The 25,723-nt window shown below is 40.1% G+C and overlaps 1 protein-coding gene across 9 annotated transcripts in view; it reads right to left on the bottom strand.

Annotated features, from left to right (window-relative positions):
- Nucleotides 1-16,761, bottom strand: part of FAM133B (family with sequence similarity 133 member B) — a 44,874-nt gene extending 28,113 nt beyond the window's left edge. The window contains exons 1-8 of one of the 9 annotated variants that reach the window (XM_082692630.1): nt 15,836-16,755; nt 8,614-8,711; nt 7,115-7,193; nt 5,830-5,904; nt 5,665-5,697; nt 5,162-5,224; nt 4,471-4,563; nt 2,739-2,789 (exon numbers count right to left, since the gene is read on the bottom strand). In XM_082692630.1, coding sequence (XP_082548756.1) covers nt 2,739-2,789; nt 4,471-4,563; nt 5,162-5,224; nt 5,665-5,697; nt 5,830-5,904; nt 7,115-7,193; nt 8,614-8,711; nt 15,836-15,859 — 516 coding nt within the window. In that variant the 5' untranslated portion in view covers nt 15,860-16,755. The other 8 variants (XM_082692637.1, XM_082692634.1, XM_082692633.1 and 5 more) reach the window with 8 other exon arrangements.
- Nucleotides 16,762-25,723: the final 8,962 nt, after the last annotated feature.

Genomic DNA, 25,723 nt, shown 5'->3' with positions numbered 1-25,723 from the left:
GTGATCTCTCTCTCTGTCAAATAAATAAATAAAATCTTTAAAAAAAAAAAAAAAAAGAAATGGGATATTTTGGGGCACCTGGGTGGCGCCCTGGTGGTTAAGCCTCTGCCTTCAGCTCAGGTCATGATCCCAGGGGCCTGGGATCCAGCCCCACATCTGGCTCTCTGCTCAGCGGGGAGCCTGCTTCCTCCTCTCTCTCTCTGCCTGCCTCTCTGCCTACTTGTGATCTCTCTCTCTGTCAAATAAATAAATAAAATCTTAAAAAAAAAAAAAAAGAAATGGGATATTTTCATCCACTGTTAGTTATTACACTAAATTTTCACAATTTAAAAATGAGTCGAAAGCAATGACTGATATATGACTTACAATTACACCCTCTTAAAAAAAGATTTATTTTAGAGACAGAGAAAGCACACGAGCATGGGCTGGAGGAGGGGCAGTGGGAGAAGAAGAGAGAAAAATCCTCAAGCGGACTCCCTGCTGAGTGCAGAGCCCAGGGCGGGGCTCAATCCCAGGATCCTGAGGTATGACCTGAACCAGAGCTGAGAGTCAGATGCTTAGGACTGATCCACCCTGATCCCCTTAAAATTACACCATTTTGGTAACACTCTACATTAACTATACCAGAATTAAAATAAAAAACTTAAAAATATATATATATTACCCAGGAAGAACAATTACACCCTTTTAAAATTGTAACAGACATTCTAAACAAGATTAAGAGAAGCCATGGGCCAAAAAAATGTTCATTATGTGTATAAAAGATGAGTAGTATCCAAAATATGAAACTCCTGGGTTGCCTAGTATCATAGTCGTTTAAGTGTCCCATTCTTGGTTTTGGCTCAGGTCGTGATCTTAGGGTCATGAGATCAAGCCTGGCTCTGGGTCCATGTTTGGCATGGAGTCTGCTTAAGATTCTCTCCCTTACCTCCCCCAAGTCTACTATGTCCAAGTGACATATTATATGACTGCCTTTAAATGATACTGGGAGGGGGAACCCAGACCTATCCCAAATCTCCATCTCTCTCTGTGGTCCACAGTGTCCTGGTCAAGACTACCCAGGAAAGAATCATTCTTCAACTTGCCCCCCATAAGGCAAGCCTCACCCCAGCTGCACACCCATTGCCCAGCACAGCTACAAAGGGATTAGCCTGGCCAGCTCTTGGCGCTATGTGAAAGCTTCTACTGAAGCTCTTCCATGTAGAACCAAAACCACCTACTTGTTGGGTGGTTCTTACTAAAAAAATCAGACCTAAGCTGAACAGTCTATAAAAGGACGTCAGTGTTCTAGTCTAAAAAGGTGAGGGAAGGGAAGCAATCAGCAAAATCTAGAATATAGGAAACTTCTACTGTTTTCTTAAAAAATACATTTCAAGAGGAAAATTTTAAAAAAGGGGGAAAGTTATAAATTAAAGGGGACTTATGAGATTTAATAATCAAATGCCATCTTAGAATTTGCCTGGATCATGACATAAGTCAACTATAAAAATTTTTATGAAAAAGGAGGACATTTTGAAACACTTTTACTATATTTGAAATTATTGTGAAAATGTTAATATGCAATAGTACTGTTTAATTTTTAAACATGGTCTTATATTTTAAAGATAAATACTAAGTATTTGTGGATAAAGTAAAGTTAAAATTTAAAAAAGAGGTGGGGGAAGAAGTAGTGTGAGAGTTTCGTGGTAAGCTTTTATTTATCTAGTCCTTAAATCTGCTGAATATGCAATGTTAATGCTACCTTTCATTTGTCTTACAGTTAGCAAAAAGCAACTGGCTTTCCAAAGTGATACTATTAATACAATTCTATTTGTAAAAAACACAAAGGATAATTTGCCTCCTATACCCGATTCATAAATAGCAAGCAGGATTGTTTTAATTCCAATAAATTCCATTTGTTTTAATATAAATAAGTGCATTTTTAAGTAATCTCTACACCCAACAAGGGGCTCGAATCTACAAGATCAAGAGTCCCATGGTACAATGACTGAGACCGCAGGTGCCCCTGAAGTTCCTACTTTTGATTCACAACAATAAAACAAAACAAAATAAACAATACATCCAGAAAATGTAAATTCACAGAGCTGGAAAGCAGATTAGAAGTTACCAGAGGATGCAGGGGAAGGAAGAATGGGAATTAGAGTATGGGTTGTTTTTAAGGGCGTGACGAAGTTTTTAAACTAGAGAGCTGGTCACTGCACAACACTGTACATACACAATATTCCTTCCTCCAAATTGTAATTTTAAAATGGTTAATAGCATATTATGTAAATTATACCTCAATTTAAAAAAATATATAAAAATACTGAGTAAAATATAGTGACTCTGGTCTACAGTTTTTTTTCATCAATAATTGCTTTCTTTAGGTTTTTAAGAACCAGAAAAAGATTTTTCTCTAAGATTTTGCTTATTTTATTTATTTGAGAGAGAGAGAGAAGGGGGAATGGCAGAGGGAGAGGATATTGAGCCCGACTGAGCAGGGAGCCTGATCCCAGGATCCTGGGATCATAACCCGAGCCGACGGCAAAGGCTTAACCAAATGAGCCACCCAGGTGCCCCACTTTTCTGATTTTTTAACCTTTGATAATGAATTCAACAAATAATTTCCTTAAGTCAAAACAAAATGCTATAAAAGCAAAAGAAATAAATTTCTTAAATTAAAAGGAAGAATACATTACTGTTAATTTCTAGACGTAAATGAAGTATTTTATGATAGATTAAAATAAAATTATAATTACCTTTTCTTTCTCAGTTGCATCCTTTGATCTTTTCTTCTTTTTTAAACTGTCCTAAACAAACAAACATATATATACATATCAATTTGAAATGTAAGAGAGAACGTAAGGACAAAAACAGCAAAAAGGTGATTTGCTCTAGGACTAAAAAAAGTTTATTTCAATATCAGAACTTCATTCTGAAAATAAGGGAAATGTATGTCACATATATATGTATGTGCTTGTATGGCAATAAGGCTTTTTTTTTTTTTTTTTTTTAAAGATTTTGTTTATTTAACAGAGAGAGAGAGAGATCACAAGTAGACAGAGAGGCAGGCAGAGAGAGAGGAGGAAGCAAGCTCCCCACTGAGCAGGCCCGATGCGGGGCACAATCCCAGGACCCTGAGGTCATGACCCCAGCCAAAGGCAGAGGCTTAACCCACTGAGCCACCCAGGTGTCCCAAGGCTTCTTTCTTTATCTGGCTGTATATCAAATCTATGCATACCAAAAATGATAGACATTGTAATAACCACAGGGTTTCTTTTAAAATAAGACTTAATGCCATTTGCTTATTTTTGCCTGTGGTGGTCATACGCACTGAGGTTCTCTTTTTTTTTTTTTTTTTTAAAGATTTTATTTATTTATTTGACAGACAGAGATCACAGGTAGGTAGAGAGGCAGGTAGAGAGAGAGGAGGAAGCACGCTCCCTGCGGAGCAGAGAGCCCGATGTGGGGCTCGATCCCAGGACCCTGGGATCACGACCTGAGCTGAAGGCAGAGGCTTTAACCCACTGAGCCACCCAGGCGCCCCCGCACTGAGGTTCTCATTCACACTGTCCTCAGAAATCCCCAAACTGATTTTTCTACTCTCCCTATAAGGAAGAAAGGTGAGAATTTCTGATTCTGATTCTTTTAGTTTTAGCCATTAACATCCCTGAGCCTTCCTCATCCATATGGATGAGGCTTGTTGAGAGAATTAAGCTAACATGTCCAGTGCTCAGAACTGTGCCTAACACATACTTGGCATCTGAAAAAGATTAACTATCCATATTAGACTGACTCTTCTGTCTTAAAAGACAAAAAGAAAACCAACATTTACTAACAATTTTCTAGATGCCAGGCATTTTGTCAGAAGAAATCATACTAGGACAAGTAGAGATCTGCCCCCAAATGAGCTGTTTTGTTCTCCTGGGGTTCTAGAACAGTGTTTGTAAAACTGGTCCAAAGATAGGCCTGTATCAGAATCACAGGGGACAAATGTTAAAAATGTAGACTTCTGAGCCTAAGGCAGACTTACTAAATCAGACTCTCTCGACATGAGGCCTAGGAATCTACATTGCTATTGCAACCTGCATGTATTTCTTATTACCACACATGTCTGAGAGCCAATTATGTTTCACAGTTCTGGACATACAGAACAGATTTAGGTATAATGGAAAGGACACTGGACTAGATAGTGGAATATGTTTTTTCTTCTGAACTCTCACTTCTGTATGAAAATGGGAAAAACAATGTCTGCCATGTTTATTATAAAAGCTATCATGGAAATGCTGAGACATGAAGGCATATGTGGAAGTATTTAGAGAACAATAAAATCCCATATGTAAGAAAGATATTAAGTTTATCAATTGAGTGGCACAGTCCATCAAAGTACAAAAAATAGCATCTCATCTGTAAACTGACAGCAATTTAAGATAGGATGACCTAAAAGGAAAAAAAAATGTGTTTTGTTATCCAAAATGTTGCTGATTTTACCTTACTGTCCGATTCAGTTTCTGACATGGAGCTTTCAGAAGATTTATGTGAACGGTTCTTCTTTTTCTTTTTCCTTTTTCCTTGTTTTTTGTCCTATATAAAACATTTTTAGAAACGTTTGCTTTCTTTTTCAAAAATATAATCGATGCATTTTATTAATACCAAAACTTTATCAACGAACAAACTTAAATGAAAGAACCAGTTTGCAAGTGCATGTTTTACATAATAATTTTTTAAGCCCCATGTGGGGCTTGAGCTCACAAAGATCAAGAGTCATGTGCTCTACTGACTGAGCCAGCCAGGTGCCCCATTCATAAGTAATGCTTAACATGTAACTTATATTAATCTTCCTGCTTTATAAAAAAAAGTCAAGTAATTTAAATCACATGTAACCTCTAGCATCTAGTCAAATAGCATTTTAGATTTTTAGACTCCATTTCTTTTACTGATGTTTTTAAAGAGAATAAGACAAATTTAGGAATTAATATATATATTTATATCTAAATATATACTTAAATACCTAGTTATTTATTCATATCAGTGCTCTCAGTTATGGATAATTAACCAAAACCTGGAAGCCAAAGTTTCTAACAGGTATTTCATAATGGATATCCTCTTGTCATTAAAAAAACAAAAACAAAAAAACAAACTAGAGATTATTATTTCATAAACCATTACAGGCAAGTCTTACCTCATCTTCAGAATCTGAGGAACTGCTGGAAGAATCAGAGCTTGATGAAGAAGAAGATGAATACTTGACCAAGCACAAAATAATTAAAGCTTGTGAGATGCAGGAATTATTTTTCTTTCTTATCACTAAGTCTCTCAAATACTTAACAAAATCAATCTAGTGGTCTGAGAGATCTACACAGATGCCTTAAATATTAAAATGTCAAATATCACACTCCCCACTCCCTCACATACACGAAAAAGGCTCAACAAAGTAACAACAGATATGCCAATGGTAATCAATGTTCTCTCTTTCTCTCCCTGACAACAACAGAGTTACCAGGATATAAGGAGGTAAGTGCTTTTCTTTATACTGCTAATACAATAAAACCCACCCATAACTATTAAAGGACTTCAAGACTCCTTGACTCATTTACAGTTAACATACAGATCATAAAAATTATTCTTACTTTTTTTGTAGACTCTTAATTGTAACATTTAGAAAAATGGAAAACTTTTGCTCACCCTACCAGATTTCTTCTTTTCTTTTTTCTTTCTCTAAAAGCAAACAAAAGTACAAATCTAAATATGTTGATGTGAGTTTTTAAAATTATCTATTGGCAGTAGGACACAAATTATGAAAACCCAAATAGGACATTAAAAACAGCATTAAGCTCAAAATGGCATTACCTGTCTTTTTTTGGATGAGCTCTCACTTCCACTTAGTAATTTCTCCCTGTGTTTTTCTAGTTCTTTCTTCCAGTTCTGCAAAAAGGTTATGAACACCATCAGAGGCTATATATCCCCTTGTAATACACCTGATATAGACAGCCACTACTTCCTTTCCTCTGTCCTCTACTACCTCTCACCATCTTGGCCTCTAAGTACAGGGAAAAGTACAGGTGCCAGAAACCTGTCACCAAAAGACCCTTTACTAGCTCTTTTCTCCTTTCGAGCTCTTTTCTTTCCTTCCTTCCTTCCTTCCTTCCTTCCTTCCTTCCTTCCTTCCTTCCTTCTTTTCTTTCCTTCCTTCCTTCCTTCCTTTGACAGCGTGAGTGGGGGTGGGGTGGGGAGTGGGAAGGAGAGGGAGAGAGACCCTTAAGCAGACTCTGCATGGAGTCTGAGGTGGGGCTCAATCTTACAACCCTGAGATCGTGACCTGAGCCAAAATCAAGTCAGCCGCTTAAGCCACTGAGCCAAGCAGGCACCAGCCACACTAGTTCTTTTCTTTAAAAAAAAAAAGGGTTTTATTTATTTATTAGAGAGAGAGAGAGAAAGAGAGAGAGACAGAGAGAGTGCTTATGCAAGCAGGGAGAGGAAGAGAGGGGATGGGAGATGGATAAGCAGACTCCCAGCTGAGCCTGAAGCCTGATATGGGGCTCAATCCCTAGACCCTGAGATCATGACCTGAGCTGAAATCAAGAGTTGGCCACCTAACTGACTGAGCCACCCAGGCACCCGGCCCCACTAGCCCTTTTCGAAGAGGGTATTAAAGAGTGGGAGTTCTACACTGTATATTGAGAGGAATAGTCAGTATTATCAGTGAGGCTGAGAACCTTTTCTTTTTAACGAAGATGGTTAGATTCTATTTCCAAAGCTGAATTTATCTATTCATCCATCCATGTATATTTTTAAAAGATTTTAAGTAATCTCTCTACCCAACATGGGGGTTCAAACTCACAATCCTAAGTTCAAGAGTTGCTCACTCTACTGAATGAGCTAGCTAGGCAACCCTGAATTAATCTACATTGTAGCTGAAATACTACACACGTTTGTAATCAAAACAGGCAAACATCATGGAAATCTCAGGGTAATATAAGCACACAAGCACACAGGGGCATGGGAAGCTAAAGAGAAGTCAATTTTAGAAAACCCAAGATGACATAAATTACTGTAATATGGTATTCCTCTTTTTATTTTAAAGAAATCATACATTTAGGGTGCCTATTTTTTCAAACAAGTACTATTTACAAACCTCATTCATTTTTTCTTCAAATTCAGCCAATGCCTTGGAGCCTTTCTTTTTCTTTTCTAATTGTTCTTTCACTTCTTCCCTTAAAAAATAGGAAACAAGTAAGTTTTCAAGCAATTCCTATTAGAGGTGGATGCTTACAAACAGAACAAAATTTTCATAAATAAAAATTTCTTAATATCCTAATAAACCTCCATTTCAGTGTTGATATGTTCAAATTATTTTGCTCACATCCTCCTTTTTTTTTTTTTTTTTAAGATTTTTATTTATTTATTTGACAGAGAGAGATCACAAGTAGGCAGAATGGCAGGCAGAGAGAGAGGAGGAAGCAGGCTCCCTGCTGAGCAGAGAGCCCGATGCGGGGCTCGATCCCAGGACCCTGAGATCATGACCTGAGCCGAAGGCAGCGGCTTAACCCACTGAGCCACCCAGGCGCCCCTTTGCTCACATCCTCCTTAATCAAATATTATGAATACACTCTGTCAGATACCACTGATCATTCCTTTTCTAAGTATGGATTATAAGAGCTAATACACCAAACATCTGAGCACTTATATACAAGTGGCACTGTTTTTAATACATGCTACTTTAATCCTAATAATCCTGTGAGAAAACACAGTATTATTACTCCTATTTTACAGAAAAAGAAGGGAAGCTTGAGGATGGTATAAATTCTTCCTCAAGTCCCAAAGCTAGTAGTTTCAGTGTTAGGGTGCGCTAAAGTCTATTTAAACTACTATTTTTATACTAAACATTAATTTTATAATGCACCTCACATACAGGACAGAAGAGTTGATACAGCATGCCTGACAGCTTATTCCTAGAAAGGCCCATTTACGAGTTTAGCCCTGGCTGGCATCTGGGAATTTGGATTCTGGAAAGGTGCTTACCATTCCCTCATAAGAGTAGCTCACTGTACGAGTACTACTGTTGAGGGTGATCACCTGCATTTCTTCTGGGAGTCTGGGATTTTGACACCTGATAGGCAGAGGCTGACCAGTCCCCAATAAAAGCCCTGGGCACATGGAGTCTCTCACAGACTCCCCTGGTTGGCAACATCTCAGATGTGTTAAGACAACTCATTGCTGAGGTTATAAATTCATCCTATGTGATTCCACAAGAGAAGAAGCCGTACAAATCTGAGCCTAGTCTCCCCGAGACTTCACCCCATGATCCTTTTCCCTTTGTTGACTGTGGCTGGTACACTCTGTAATAAATCTTATCCAAAAGTACATCTATCTGGGAGTCCTTCTACCTCTTTAGAGGCAGAGAAGAGAACGGTATGAAAGGTTATCTGGTAGCTATACAGGATGGTGGGTTCTCAAATACTTGCTTTACAGTTATGCATGATGCATGTGTTTCATACACTGACAAGAAAGCACCTATGAGTATCACTTCAAAAATTATGTGTGACAACTGATTTGCAAGCAGTAAGAGTTGTAACAGTAACCTTTAAAAAATTTACAAAAACCTTATAAATGTCTAAATTGTTTTACAAATACCAGGTAGGCCTTGGTCGATTCAGATAATCTTGGATCGTTGGCCCCGAAGACTGGATTGGACCCCTTGATCTGGCCATTGCTATTGGGTTCATATAGGCCTTGAGGAAAGAATAGAAATTAACTCAATTAAAAAAATAAAAATGCAAATGCTCACTTACTCACCAAGCATGCTTTATTATAAATGCATACTATGTCTAACTAAGCATGAATAATCTGACTAACCAAATTTTTGTTATAAAATATAAATTTAATGGTTTACTAAGTCTCACAAGTTTGAGAGGTGAGTAATATCGCTATTTCACAGGAAAAAAAAATGTTTTTCACCAGAGATTTAATGAAAATAATAGTGATACCTCTTTCTTACTGTAAGATTACTTTATAATGTCTTCTCCTAAAGCCCGATAACCCTGTAAGACTGTAACACTATGCTCACTGGCAAATGAAGAAACTTAGTTGTGAAGAAGTTGAAGATGTAACTTTTTTTTCAAAGATTTTATTTATTTATTTGACAGACAGAGATCACAAGTAGGCAGAGAGAGAGGCAGGCAGAGAGAGAGGAGGAAGCAGGCTCCCTGCTGAGCAGAGCCCGATGCGGGGCTCCATCCCAGGACCCTGGGATCATGACCTGAGCCAAAAGCAGAGGCTTTAACCCTCTGAGCCACCCAGGCGCCCCTCTACTGTATCTTTTATCTCAGAAAGTATATGCCATACTGATGGCAATTTGTCTTGCCAACTTTTGACACCAAAAAATTAAATTATGCATAGACAACAAAAGAAAAAAAACCCCAGATAGAGAGGACTTTATAAAAATTAAAACATTTGTGTATCAAAGAACACTACCAAAAGAGTGAAAAGACAATCCACAGAATGAAAGAAAATATTTGCAACTCATACATTTAATAGGCAATTAATATCCAGAATGCATAAAGAAATCCTACAACTCAACAGCAAAAAACCCAAACGATCCCATTAAATGTGCAAAGGACCTGAATAAACATTTCTCCGAAGAAGATATTCAAATGTCCAAGAGCACATGAAGAGATGTTCAACTCACCAGTCACTGGGGAAATGCAAATCAAACTACAATGAGATGCCACCCTGTACCCATTAGGATGACTACTACCAAAACCAGAAAATAACACATGCTGTCAAAAAGAGGGAGAAACTGCAATCTTTACACATTGCTGGTGAGAATATAAAAGGGTGCAGCTGTCATGGAAAAGTTGGGTTTCCTCAAAAAGTTCAATAGAGAATGACCAGACGATCCGATGATTCCAACTCTAAGTGGAACTAAACAATAACTGAAAGCAGGGACTCAAACAGATACTTGTACACTCCTGTTCACAGCAGCATTATACCAGACAGACAGCCGAAAGTGAGAACAATCCAAATATCCATCTACTGATAAATGGATAAACAAAATGTGGCACATACAGAAAACGGAGTATTACTCAGCCTCAGAAAGAAATAACATTTGTGAGCCTGAGTGGCTCAGTCAGTTAAGCATGTGACTGTTGATTTCAGCTCAGGTCCCGAACTCAGGGTCATGAGATTGAGCCCTGCATCTGGCTTTCAACTGGACCTGGAGCCTTTTTAAGATTCTTTCTTTCCCTCTGTCCCCCACTTAAAAAAAAAAAAAGAAAAAAAAATTTTTTTTTAATTTAAAACATTTTATAGCTGTTTATTAAGATGGTATCTTGGTTTTTGGTAACTTGCTTTTGCTTTTCATTTGAGAAATATTGGACACCCTTCCATATCAATAACTATAGATCTACTCTTTAGTGGCTGCATAGTATTGATTTTGAGGGTATACTTTATAATGCATCTCAGTTTGATAGCTCTTTGTGTACTTTCCATTTTCCCTATTTTTGTAATTTAGTTTTGGACATCCTTGTATATGTTTGCATTCTTTGGAAATGAACAGTTTTTACAATTTTACGCTTAAGATACTTTTTTCTTAACTGCTACTAAAATTATGTCATGGTACCAAAGGAATGAGACGATGTTAGATGGACAGATAGATAATCTCCTATTGTAAAAATGATGAGCTTGGCTTTGCACATTGTACCTGCTTCTGGTTAGGATTGTCAAGGTCATTAGTAGGGCTAGCAACTCTTCTGTTGCAGCCTCCATTGGTTGTTGTATTTCCACATGAACTGAGTGAAATTCTTAGCAGAGGCAGTTGAATGAAATATTTGAGAACATAACAGTTGATGTAAAACATGTCACTACATGCCTCTCTGTAGAGAGTTGAATTTGATAGTCACATCTAGCCCTGGTCCTGTAAACATCCCTGACATTAAGAGCTCTAGAATTAGTTCCTGCCTATAAGAAAATTATGTTAATGGATTTTTCATCCCAAGTAATTAGTTAGGCAGTATCCAGCTGAATGGAAGTAGTTTTCAGTATGTGTTGTTTATAATGGTTTTATATTGTTTGCTCTGCCAGAGAAATCTGGAAATATATAACCCATTTTTTAAAAAATGTTTACAGTTTTTTTTTTAAGATTTTATTTATTTATTTGACAGAGAGAGATCACAAGTAGGCAGAATGGCAGGCAGAGAGAGAGGAGGAAGCAGGCTCCCTGCTGAGCAGAGAGCCCGATGCGGGGCTTGATCCCAGGACCCTGAGATCATGACCTGAGCCGAAGGCAGTGGCTTAACCCACTGAGCCACCCAGGTGCCCCTATAACCCATATTTATTATTTGGCAAATATTGGTTATTTTCACAGGTTTTCATTAACATCCTTTCACTTCCTTGTGAACATTAAGTAATGGTTTTGTTTAAAGCCTTAAAATCAACTTTGGTAGTAGTCATTTTCTACCACTATTCTTTTTATTTAAAAAGTGGAAGAAAAGAATAAAATTTTTTAAAAACTGGAAGAGTTTTGGGGCACCTGCGTGGCTCAGTGAGTTAAGCATCCAACTTTTCATTTAAGCTGAGGTCATATCTTGGCATTGTGGGATCCAGCCCTGTGTGGAGCTTCGTGCGCAGTGCAGTCTGCTTGTCCCTCTACCTCTGCTCCTCCCCAGCTCCTTTGCAAAAACACTTGATGGTCTATGCTCATAAACATTAAGCAACAATGCTTTTTTTAAAAAATTAAGATTATTTATTTATTTATTTGACAGACAGAGATCACAAGTAGGCATAGAGGCAGGCAGAGAGAGGGGGGGAAGCAGGCTCCCTGTTGAGCAGAGAGCCTGATGCAGGGCTCGATCCAAGGACTCTGGGATCATGACCTGAGCTGAAGGCAGAGGCTGTAACCCACTGAGCCACCCAGGGCCCCAAAAAACAATATTCTTAACACTAAGGGGGTGAATGGTTAGGCATCGGTTAAAATATAGAAAGTATGCAATTTCCTAAACTGTCTATGGCTTAATCACTTTAAATACTGTGATCTTATAAATCAAACACTTGTATTCATATGTAATTAGAAATGTCTGTGGCTCCAAATTGCTGCATGAGTTTGGGTAACAGAAAACAATCTCTTTTTGAAACTCAAGATATTGGGGCACCGAGCAGGCTCAGTCGGTGGAGCACACAACTCTTGATCTCAGGGGCTGCCAGATCGAGCCCCACGCAGATGCAGAGAGTACTTAAAATCTTTTTAGGAGGGCCTGGGTGGCTCAGTGGTTAAAGCCTCTGCCTTTGGCTCAGGTCCTGTCACATCGGGCTCTCTGCTCAGCAGGGAGCCTGCCTCCTCCTCCTCTCTCTCTCTGCCCGCCTCTCTGCCTACTTGTGATCTGTCAAATAAATAAAAAAATCTTTAAAAAATAAAATAAATAAAATCGTTTTTTTTCCTTAAAGATTTTATTTATTTATTTGACAGAGATCACAAGTAGGCAGAGAGGCAGGTGGAAGGGGTAGGGAGGGAGCACGCTCCCTGCTGAGTAGAAAGCCCGATGCAGGGCTTGATCCCAGGACCTCAGCTGAAGACAGAGGCCCAAATACACTGAGCCACCTAGGCACCCCTTAAAAATAAAATCTTTTTTTTTTTTTTTAATATTTATTTATTTATTTATCTGACAGAGAGAAATCACAAGTAAATGGAGAGGCAGGCAGAGAGAGAGAGAGAGGGAAGCAGGCTCTCTGCTGAGCAGAGAGTCCGATGCGGGACTCGATCCCAGGACTCTGAGATCATGACCTGAGCCGAAGGCAGCGGCTTAACCCACTGAGCCACCCAGGCGCCCCTAAAAATAAAATCTTAAAAAAGAAACCCAGGATGGCAAACTGGGCTCAATGGAATACATAAGTGGGCAGGTACTAAAAAGGACGCAAGAACAAAATGTGCAGACCTTCATTTGTTACTTTGATTACCTATTTTTATCTAGAGGATACATCTGTTTTAGAGGGCAAAAAGTAACAAGAATATGAGGGAAACTTCTGAAAATAATGGGGACAACCGGTGGCCATCATGAATTTATGAACACTTTACAAATCTTGAGAACTAAAATGTTCAATTAAAAAAAAAACTGTTCAAGAATGTACAACACCTATCGTGAACCCTGATGTCAAGCATGGACTACAGGTGAAAATAATGTGTCAAGACAGGTTCATCAATTTTAACAATGCACGACTCTCCAATAGCTTTCAAAGTAGGTGAGGCTGTGCATGACTGGTCCTGGAATACATGGGAGCTCTCAGTACGCAAGGCTCAATTTTCCTATGAATCCAAAACTGCTCTAAAAAGTAAAGTCTACTTTATTTTATTTTTTTTTTAAAGATTTTTATTTATTTGTTTATTTGACAGATCACAAGTAGGCAGAGAGGCAGGCAGAGAGAGGAGGAAGCAGGCTCCCCACTGAGCAGAGAGCCCTATGCGGGACTTGATCTCAGGGCCCTGAGATCATGACCCGAGCCAAAGGCAGAGGCTTTAACCCAATGAGCCACCCAGGCGCCCTAAAGTCTACTTTAAAGAAAAAAAAAAAGATCTTAAGTAATCTCTACAGGCAACGTGAGGCTTGAACTTAAAACCCGGAGCTCAAGAGTAGCATGTTCTGCCGACTAAGCCGGCCAGGCGCCCCAAAGCAGTCTTTTTTTGAAAACAAAACAAAACCTTCGACGTAGACTTAAGGAGTTTTTTAAATTTATTTTGATTTTTTTAAAGGTTTTATTTACTTATTTGACAGAGAAGGAGATCACAAGTAGGCAGAGAGGCAGGCAGAGAGGGGGAAGCAGGCTCCCTGAGAAGAGAGCCCGATGTGGGGCTCGATCCCAGGACCCCGAGATCATAACCTGAGCTGAAGGCAGAGGCTTAACCCACTGAGCCACCCAGGCACCCCTATGAGTTTTTTTAGAAAGCAATTCTATCATCTTTAGGACTATGATTTTACTATCAATGTAAGAATTAAAAATACCATTATTTTCAGAGGCAAACAATCCTTTTATTTAAAACCAAGAGTTACGACATACTGAACTTAGTATCAGATGATCCAAGTTTTGGTCCGAGTTTATACAGTTCCATCTCCTCCATGCAACGAGGAGACTAAACTAGACAATCTGTCTTCTAACTCTTGATTTCATGTTTTCATTCCCACAGCCTTTCAAGTGCAAATAAAAAAATCTTACCAGAACACTCTGTGCCATGACAGCATACCAAATAATAAGCAGAGCCCAGAGTTATTATCAAAAAGTTCTAGTAAATGAAGCTAATTTGAAAAGTTTCAAATGCTTCAAAGGGATATGTAAACCAACACTTTTCCCCAGTAAAAGAAAACAAAAACATCTTAGGTCTCTGTATGAAATGGTATCCAAGGTCTGGTGATTTCTAAACATTCAAACCCTCAGTCATTAAAGAATCAAAACACTCTGAATGCCTCAAACCTAAGGATGCTCCAGCAGAACACCATTTCAACTCTTCGAGAATCAGGATATCAGAAAAAGGTCTGACCTACAGTCATTCCTTAACCTTGTAAGGCTCACCACTGTGGTTCCTAGACATCTTTGATTATGAAGGCTATATAAAATTAAAACACACGTTTTGAACATAAGAAATGCTCTCATTTCATAAAAGTAATGCTCTTTTAGCAGCTCCCCCCCGCCTGAAAAGGCAATAATCACTGTACACAAAAGTTCATTAAATTTAGTATATTAACTTTAATAACTGCATGTATGTATGTAATGCATTTATTTATGTTTTGCTGCTCAGTGGCTAAAACTCTGTCACAGATAAATTCCAGGAACTGTAAGGCTGCAACCTATTATGTTTACCATCCATCCAGTCTGATTTATAATCTGGACTTTCCAGACCAAACTAGCAGCCATGAAGAACGCCTCCTTCCCCCTCTTGTCAAAAGCACCTTCTCTTCTGAATGCCTTCAGAACCACGAATCTCCATCATCAAGTATTTCTTACTCTTTCTGCTATTACTTATTCCTGTGTCTCCTTTATCTCATTTACTACAACAACTTTCATGCCAAGCATTCCCTGGCTATCTGCCTTCTGCGGTTTTAACTATTTTGCAAAGTTGTGGAGAACACTGATACCCCTTTAGAGACGAAGAAACTGAAGCTCGGAGAAGAAAAGCAACTCGTCTTGGTCACTCAACTCCCGAGGGTCCAAAACTGACACGCCAGTCCACGCCTGATTCCAAAGACAACCGTCTGCACCCTTCATTCTTACACAGGGCCTCCTAGGTGCCAGGTCGTGGTAAGTGCTAAGAACACGAAGCCCAATGCTTCCATGCTGGTCCTCAAACGGGAGGCTGTCTCCGGCCAGAACTGGGCGCGCAGCAGGCCCACGGAAAGGAGCCGCGCCCGAGGCCTCCACGCCTCCATCCCACCTGCGTGCGCCCCGCAGGGGCCTGGAGCCAGGGTGGGCGATCCCCACAAGAGGGCGAGTCCCCGCGCCGCCAGGGGCCTCCGACTCCGGACGTACACCCAAGAGGAGACGAATTCCTTGAGCCGTTGTGGCTCCAAAAACTGGGCACTGCCAGCCCGAGTGCGGGACGAGGGAAAGGAGCCAGGAAGCACCGACCCAAGGAGCGGCGGGGTTGAGAAAAAAGGGTGACACGAGAGAGGAGAGAGTGGGGGGCCCAAAAGCGCCAACTGCGTGCGCGGCGCACGCGCGTCTGGGGCCGGCGGGGATGGGGGGAGCTGGGTCGCCCGGCTCGAGGTCCAAGCGCCGCCGCTGCCCCTCAGGCCCCGTCGGGAAAAGCAAGGGACTCCGCTCTCCTGCCGCCGGCTCCCGCGTCGCCCCACTGTTTTTCCCACCGGGTACTCACCACCCGATTGTCCCGCTTCCCCATGGTGCAGGACTGAGCCCACAAACGCCGAGGGAGAAGAGGCCAGAGAGCGGCCGAAAGGGGCCCGCCGGAGGTCCTTCTGCCGACTCCCTACCCTGCCCAGAGAGAGGCGCCTCGCGGCCCTAGCGGCCGCACCCGGCCACAGCGCCACCTACCGCTGCGGAGGAGAGGCGGGCGTCTGCGATCACTCGCGGTTCCCAGGCTTCTCCCGGCGGATCCCAGCCCAGGACAGGCGGGTACTGCTCTTCTCCTACAGCGGGCTCACCAAGGCGACACACACCCGTTCGGCATTGGACTGTTTTACTCTCTTCCATTTCTGATGCGCCGAAATCCTCATTCTAGGGGATACGAAGATGATTCCAGTACTTACTATGGGCTTAACATAGCGCAAGTGCTGGCAGTAAAGTGACCGCCAGGACAGACTGGGTCCCTCAACAGAGTCCATCATCAAGTGGTGGGGGAGAAGACAGTACTGTCACAGATGTCGCTAGAGAAATGGGACTTTATGTTTAATTATTGAACATAACATGCATAAACATGCATTTATTTCACACTAATTGTTGAACTTCTATTTTGTGCAATTCGCTGAGGAGGTGACTGGGAAGCTGGATACGATGCAGGACCCAAAGACCATGAAGATACCAGCCCTTCCTTCAAAGGGCGTGTCTACAACCTGGTAGGGGAGTTATACAGACAGAGGGCCAATTTTAGTACATGATTTTTCATAATAATGGAAGTACAGTACTAAACTTCAAGGGAGGTGATCTGGGCTCCAAAGAGGGAGTCATTATATTTACTGTTTATAGACATGGCTAATGTTGGGCCACTGTGGGCCCATCTAAGCATGATGTTATTAGAAAGTAATTGAAGGGACACCTGGGTGGCTCAATTGGTTGGACGACTGCCTTCGGCTCAGGTCATGATCCTGGAGTCCCGGGATCGGAGTCCCGCATCGGACTCCCAGCTCCATGGGGAGTCTGCTTCTCTCTCTGACCTTCTCCTCGTTTATCCTCTCTCTCACTGTTTCTCTCTCAAGTAAATAAATAAAATCTTAAAAAAAAAAAAAAAGAAAGTAATTGAAAATCAACCTGAATCTTTTTTGGATTCTTGGAAAAAAGCAAAACAGACTTACACTCATTACATACATAAAAACTCCTTAACATTATCTTTCCCAATTTCTCTCTCTTTCCCTTGCTCGCACTGCATTGCACAACAGTTGCTGCTGGCTCCCATTTTCTCTCAAAAAATTTCCATGAACTCTCTCAAATGTAGCCCATTTATGGTTCTACTCCTCATTCTCTTGAGTAACCCACTCTGCTTTTTACTTTGAATCTGTCCTCTAGTCTCGTTTCTCTTCCTCCTCCATTACTCCTAATTGAAGCTGGGGACTCTCTGACCAAAGAAAGGCTTCTTTGTATGGACAAGAGGAAGATGAGAGTCTGTGAACAGTAAGGTGATTTTTTTAATGGCTAATTTATAGTGTTTTTAATATTCCAGGAATTTAATATATATTATTTCCAATGCTCCACCATAAACATGATAGCGATCGGTGAAAGAATATAGTGTTGTTGTTTTTTTTTTTTTAGCTCCTTCTTACCTTTGAGTTCCTTTGGCATGTTATACAGAGTACAGAGATTTTAAAAATATAATACTGCTATAATTCAACAGGAAATTTCTTGTGTCCTGTATATATCTCCCCCACTGGCAATGTACAAGGCACTTTCCAGATGGCACATGGGATCCCGTGGGAGGACAGAGAAACAGGGGAAAATGACCTGTAAAACTAATGAAGAAGGCCAGAGCTATTGGGAGCTCATCTGAATGGATTCCAGAAAGACTGGATCGGTCCTGGCCTTCTCAGAATATAACTTACAGTAACTCAATCGGAAGAATAACGAAATGCTTTATCCATCCTCTATACAAGTGTGATCTGCTAATAAATACATTTGCTTTCTAGCTATGGACCTATACCTTCTACCAAATTGCTTAGACATGACTAAGCAATTTCATCCCATTTTCCAGATGAGAAAAAACTGAGGCTAAGATAAGCCAGGAAATTTGCCTCAGGTCCCATAGTTAGAAAAAGGAGAAGCTGGGGCTTCAAACACAGGTGTTACAAACTTGAGAGCCTTTGCTTTACTTAAAATATCACACAGCTTTTGGGGGAATGAGGGATAATTGAGAAGTGGCATTACAGTTGGATTTGGAAGGTGGACAGACCCCCACAGAGGAGCTGAAGAGGAAGAACATTCCAGACAGAGGGAACAGCCTGAGTAAAAGGAAAGGTGATCAGATATGGCAGCATAGACCACCTGTGACAGAGGGAAAACAAGGCTAGAAACGTACACTGGAGCTGGAGGCAAAGGGCCTTGAATGCCAAGGAAAGAAGTTTTATATTATTCTGCAGGCAAAGTTTTTTCTTTTTTCTTCTCTCCCTCCCTCCTCCATTCCTTCCTCTCTTTCTCCCCTCCTCCCTCTTTCTTCTATTTTTAAAATGAATTTGTTGAGAGAGAGAGAGTAGGAGAGGGACAGAATCTTCAAATAGACTTCCTGGCTGAGCATGGAGCCGAATGGGGTTCGATCTTAGGATCCATGAGATCATGACCTGAGCTGAAACCAAAAGTTAGACACTCAACCAACTGAGACACTCAGGCACCCCTACAGGCAAAGTTTTTGAACAAAGGAATAACATGAGCATGATAAAAGACAAAGCTTTAAATAATGATGGTCTAATAATAACAGTAACAGTATTTAATATTAATACTACTAATAATGATTCACTGGAGGAAGGATTTTTAACTTGAATAGTATTCAAAGACTTTAATTCGAAAGGCATCTTTGGTACACCTGGGTGACTACATTGCTTAAGCATCTGCCTTTGGCTCAGGTCATGATCCTGAAATCCGAGGATTGAACCCCATGTTGGGCTCCTTGATTCTCCCTCACCCACCTGCTCTTTCTCTCGCTCTCTCCCTCTCAAATGAATCAATAAAATCTTCAAAAAAAGGTCATCTTTAGGTACACTTGGACTGACTTGATCTGTATCCAAATTTAGTAGTATAAATGTTCTATACTTTTCATTGTTGTTGTGAGAAAAACCAAGAATTTCACATTGTATGTGAGAACATCAGCAAAAGAGACAACAGAAACCCAATCCACAAACTCAAGTGTTTGTTGTTGGAGTGGGCATAACCCTAGACTGGAAATGGAAGCATAGAGCTTTCAGGTTTGAAGACATAGTCATTGTGATTATTCAACTATAGTAAGCAAAACAGTAAAAGATAGGGAACGGGGTAAATATCCATTATAAGGGAGCTGGTTAAATAAAGTATGGCACATCCAGGCAATGGCCAACTATCCAGATATTTAGAAAGTGATATACAGCTGTATGTACTGATCTAGAAAAATGGCCACTATACAATATTAAGAGAATTTTAGAAGAATATATAGAATATGAGAGCATGAGCATTAACAAGAAGATATATTGGCTGAACCACATGAAATTGTTGATATTCAGCAATTTCTTTCTTTTTTTTTTTTTTAAAGATTTTATTTATTTATTTGTCAGAGAGAGAGCGAGCGAGAGCGAGCACAGGCAGACAGAGTGGAAGGCAGAGTCAGAGGGAGAAGCAGGCTCCCTGCGGATCAAGGAGCCCTATGTGGGACTCGATCCCAGGACGCTGGGATCATGACCTGAGCCAAAGGCAGCTGCTTAACCAACTGAGCCCCCCAGGCGTCCCAATATTCAGCAATTTCTAACCTATAAGAATGGCAATTTCAAGTGATTTAACTTACTACATATATATGCTTGAATATGTCTAGGGAAATTTTTGAAAAGTTTACACACTAAACTCTTCCTGGTGGTTACTTTATAATAGTATTAGTGAGTTGAAGCGGGGGGCATAAGAATTATTTTTCACCAGATAGCCTTGTTTTCTGATTTATTTGATTATAAAACTGCTCAACTAATCAACTCCCCTTTCTCTGATTCCACACTCGCCATTCAGTTCTGGATATAATTTTACCTACACAGAGAGAAAAGAGTGACCATGATTATTTTGTGCTCCAAACAGGTATATGTCTCACTGTAAAAAATATAAAGAGGATATATATATTTTTAAAGATTTTGAATCATGAAAACCAAGTAGCCATTCACTTTATTTACTTACCTACTTACTTAATAGTCTTGAGTTCTTTTATTTTTTTACACTTATCAGCCATGAATTCATTGGGAATGGGCTCCAGCAGCTCAGTATCCTCTCCCCTGGTTCTCACAAAGTGTGGAGCAGGCTTAGCACTCTAGACAAACCCAAGGACCTTTCTCTTGGGGTTCCTTCTTTTCCAGATCACACACTTCAGGAAGCCATTTTGGTTCTTGGAGTACTTAATATGCTCAATATGTACATTAATTCTCAGGGCAAGAGTCTTGCCCTTGTTTGTTTACAACCATGTCAATAGCCATGCTGGGTAACACTGCAGACTCTTCAAGTCTTGCCATTGATAACATTTGTGGGGCATTCCTTTTTGAACAGTGCCATTCTCCTGATGTCTACAATATCACCTTTCTAATAGATTGGCATGTATGTGGCCCAAGGAACCACTCTGTGTCTTCTTAAAAGGCCTAGAGAACATAAAGTGGGTGCCTTTCCTCTTTCCCTTTGTGTTGGTCATTTTGGCAAATTACTGGAAGATGACGGTTCCGGGCGAAAGGGAGCCATTCACTTAAATTACATTTCCTTTTATAAACCTGTTGCTCAGTGCTATTATTAGGGCAGAGGCAGTGGAAGTTACCAAGTACAGTGAGTCAGAAAGGAAAATTCCTGATGTTCATTAGACCTTCAACCAAATCAATGCATGATAATTTTACTGTAACTCTCCTCTTGTTCCATCTCTATCGAGGTGACTCACAAGCTATAAAAGTTCTTCTCCAATTATTTCAGGTTGGCTTTTGTTAGCAATGAAAGAGAACACCTTTAATTAAAAAAATTAACTTGCTTGAGGTATAGCTTACATGCAATAGAATTCACCAGTTTAAAATGTATAGTTTGTTGAGTTTTGATAAATGCATAGTCATGTAAGTACCACTACAGTCAAAATATAGAACATTTTCATTTCTCTAAAAAAAGTTCCCTTACACTTAGCTTTGTGTTTTTTAGAATTTCATATAAATGCAATCAAATAAGAAGTATCCTTTCATGTCTGATTTCTTCCACTTATCATGATTCTTTTTGAGATTCTCCTGTTCTGTGCATAGCAACAGTTGTTCCTTTTTATTGCTATGTAATATTCAACTCATTTATAAATCACAGTTCCCATCTTCATGGACACAGTGATGGCCATTTGGATTGTTTATAGTTTTTGCCTATTATGAATAAAGCTGCTATGAACATTCATATTAAAATGTTTGTGTACACATATGTTTTCATTTTCTCTGAGTAAATACCTACCAGTGGGGTTGCTGGATTGAATTGTATGTTTAACTCCCAACTCTTTCCAAAATGGCATCCTGTATTGTTTTGCATTAATTACTGAGATCAATGGTGAGAGTTTCAGTTGTCCCATGTCCTCACCAACACTTGGTGTTGTCAAATTAAAAAAATTTAGCCATTCCAGGAGGTATGTAGTGATATCTCATTGTGGTTTATATTTGTGTTTCCTGAATGACTAATGTAGTTGTCCATCTTTTCAGGCACTTATTTTATTTATCTTCTTTGGTGAAGTTTTATTTCAAATCTTTTGCTTATTTAAAAAATTGGATTATTTGTCTGAATACCAATCCTTTGCCAGAATGTTTTGCAATATGCCCCCACCCCAATCTGTGGTCTGTCTTTTCATTTTCTTAATGATTTCTTTCCAAGAACAAAGTTTAAATTTTTTTTTAAAGTTTTATTTATTTATTTGAGAGAGAAAGAGAACATGAGCAGGGGGTTGGGGGAAGGGGAAGATGGAGAGGGAGAGGGAGCGAGAGAATCCCAAGCAGACTTCCCACTGAGCATGGAGCCTGATGCAGGGCTCCATCCCAGGAAACTGAGATCATGACCTGAGCTGAAACCACAAGACTGATGCTTAATCAACTGAGCCACCCAGTGCTCCTGTTCTGGTAGCTTTTTGTTTTGTAGGTTTTTTAGGAGTTTCTCCACAGACTCTCATGTTGTCTGTGAATAAGGACAACTTTGCTTTCTTTCCAATCTTATGCCTTCTGTCTTTTTGACTATTGTACTACTAGGATCCCTAACACAATATTGAATAGAAGTGCTGAAAACTGACATCTTGGCTTATTCTTGAACCTAAGAGGAAAGTAAGTTGAATTTAAATTCTATTTAGGTTCAACACTGTACCAGGTCTACTTTGTACCTCACACCTTTTACAATACACAAAATGAGAGTACCTCTCATTTTACATCTAACACTTTCCTCATCCATGTACCAACCAATTCTTCCTGAATCCACTCTGAAGGGAATTTTTACCCCTGCACCATTTCATCAGGACTTCTGTTCAAGGTCACTCATATTTTCCATATTGCTTAATCAATGGTCATTTCTCAGCCCTCATTTTTTTTTTTTTTTGGACCTACCAGTGGCATTTGTCACAATGATCACTGTATTTTCCTCAAAAAATTTTCATCATTCTCCAGACATCATGTTCATCTGACATCACATGTTCATTCTTAAGGCCATTTAGGGCAGGCTATGGTGGTGGCTCAGTCAGTTAAGCGTCTGACTCTTGATTTCAGCTCAGGTCATGATCTTAGGGTCTTGAGATCAAGCTCCACAACAGGCACTGTGCTGAGTGCGGAGTCTGCTTGTCCCCCTTCTTCCAGTCTTCCCCCTGCTCTCTTTCCCTCTCGAATAAGTAAATAAACAAATAAAATCTTAAAAAAAAGTAAAGGCCATTTAGTCTTTGCTGCTTATTTTTCTTTATCTCCTTCTCTATAAACATCAGGGCCTGGTTCTGATTCTTCTCCTCTCAGTCAATGATAATTTGATCTTTCCAATTGCTCAAATCAAAATCCTTAGAGATGTTTTAGCAGCTTCTCTCTCATTGCCTGGAACAGAGTAAAGGTTCAGTAAATGCTGAGTGAGTGAGTGAGTTTCCAATGACCGATAGAGGACATACATCTAACTGACATGCTCAAATAGATGCATTCACAGACTACTGCTCCTGGAAACAGTATTTCATATACTGAACAAACAGGGTGGGCTGGGGAGAAATGTCTATCAGCAGGGGATCTGCTAAGTAAATTATAGTTCATTTACACAATGACATACATACTATGCAGCCATACTACGTAGTGATATAAATTTGTATTTACTGAAATGACAAATCATCCAGGATATTATGTAAAGCAAATAAATGACCCCCAAAGCATAACTTATTGAAGGGTGGGCACAGTTCATTTCTGTGGTATAAAATTATATTCATGTATCTAACATGTGTCTTTCTAAAGCTAGATATGTAGGAATTATTTATCAATATATTAACCATAGTTTTATCTAGGTGGTAGGATTTCAAATAACACGTTTTCTTTGGTTTTTGTATTTTTAGATATTTTATAGTCAACATGTAAGTTACACATAAATTGTCTCAGTCACTCATTCATTCAACACTATTGAACCTCCACTCAGTTTTAGACTCTAGAACATCCAATCACATTTTTTAAAAAGACTTGTTTAAGAGAGATCAACCATGAGCAGGAGGAGGGGAAGAGAGAGAGGAAGGGAGAGAATCTCAAGCAGACTCCCCTGTGAGCACAGAGCCCCAGGCAGGGCTCAATCTCATGACCTTGAGATCATGACCTGAGCTGAAACCAAGAGTGGGCTGCTTAACCGACTGAGCCACCCAGGTGCCCCAATCCCATTTCTTTCTTATCTGTTGTGTGCAACCTTATTTTAGGACTGTTTGAAGTTGACACCACCATCTACTTCTGACTCGGAGAGAACGACTTGAAGAAATAAGATAGTTTGTATTTGAAGGGCATGTCCGAGTATCTAGCACTTGGGGGATGGCTCTTTGAATATTAATTGCCTCCCATCTCCTCTTCAGAGAACCACTTTTGCTGCCCCACAGCTAAATAACACTGTATCACAGGGGCATCTTACAGGCAGGAGGGAAGGTCGATTGTCACAAACTGTCACTCTGGATACTTTTGCCTCTTTGCATCAGGTGCTGTTTGAAAGCTGAGGCCAGTAGGTGTTGAGTGAATATAAGTAAACTTGACTTTATCAGCTTTCTGAATACACTGTCATAATAAATATCATTTTACAAGGAGGAATCCTGGAGATCACAGAAGTACAGGATTTAGAACACCAGACCCCATTCCCAGTGCTCATGTCTCCTCTATGCTGATGCAGTACTTCTCGAAGATGTTCTGTAGGAGTGAATTGTAACGGGGGTGGTGTCTGGTGATGTGGTGGTTCTGTGCAGTTATTGAAGTCACAGAATGTCTTTGAAGTCCTCTATATTACTTAAAAAATTTGAATTTTGCATTTATTCCACCATTTATATACTTAAAAAAGCATCTTTCTTCAATGAAAACCATTTTTCTCTTTTAAGCAAAATTGATGCTTGAAGAAAGTAGATCTTTTTATCTGTGGCTTTGTATTCTCTCCTCACTGTATACTCCAGGTTTCTGGGAATTCCCATTTGAAAAGCGCAGGCTCCCCTAGCATTGCTTTTACCCACACTTAAATAAGGACACTACTCTTGCACTTAGTTTAGATTTGCTTTCCTTTCTCTCTTTTTTCTTCTTAAGATTTTATTTATCTGACAGAGGGACAATGAGAGAAGGAACACAAGCAGGGGGAGTAGGAGAGGGAGAAGCAGGCTTCCCGATGAGCAGGGAGCCCATGCAAGCCTCAATCCCAGGACCCCAGGAACACAACCTGAGCCAAAGGCAGACACCCAACTACTGAGCCACCCAGGCGCCCCTATACTTAGCTTTCCAATAGCTTGAAATTACAGTGCAGAGCAGCGGCCTCAAGCTATAGTACTGGTAGAGGGGAGAGGGAGCTGTACTAGGACTTCCGCAGCAATTGACAGAAATTTCCCCAAGCTACCTAAGTTCAATGGAGGAAAAAAAAAAGAAGCTAGAGACAGACTTCATTATAAGGATATGGGGAGTTCCCAAGCCTGGGGAAGATGAGTCAGAAAGCTGTCTGGCTTCAGCCTCTGCACATTACCAGCCCCCTCCCTAGGCCAGCACCTCAGGGTCCCCTGTGCACACAGCAAGAAAAACAGCTATCTGCGGCTCTGAGTTTACAGGTAGCACTTGCAGACATCTAAGAGATGGACGCACTATCTCTTGGTCCCACATTCCATGGGATATGATGGGATATGATGGTTGTTCCATTTGCTACATCCAAAAAAAGGGGGCATTTGTAGAACAAATAGGACCTCCTGGGGCCCATCCCTGACATGAGTTCTTCCCTAGAGAGCAGGTAAACTGGGTCGATACAAGGGCAAATCAGTGGCAAAGGCCTTTGGCCTTTTAATGGAATGTTCTAAGTTAGAATAGCAGAGATAGCTAGGGATCAAGTGAAGGATCGTTCTGTACGCTGCTTTGATGTAAATGGTCTAGTCAAACCTGACTGCAGATGCCCACGGTTTGTGGAAATACGTGTAGTTATGCCTTAATCTAACGTTTTTTTAAAAAACGTTTTGAGGTTTTATTTATTGAAGAAATCTCTACATTCCCATGTTGGGCTTGAACTCATGACCCCAGGATCAAGAGTCACATGCTCTTCCAACTGAGCCAGCCATCATCATCTTGATTTTCTGTATTATCCCCCCCTGAACATTTTATGCAAATTTTAAAATGTAATTTAGGGCCTGTTAAACATAATTAAGGTAAGTCCTAATGAGAGCTCC

This window comes from Mustela nivalis (genome assembly GCF_964662115.1).
Source record: "Mustela nivalis genome assembly, chromosome: 12".
In the NCBI taxonomy this organism is placed as follows: Eukaryota; Metazoa; Chordata; class Mammalia; order Carnivora; family Mustelidae; genus Mustela; species Mustela nivalis.
The sequence above is the reverse complement of the archived record's forward strand: the minus strand, read 5'-3'. Positions and strand labels throughout refer to the sequence as shown.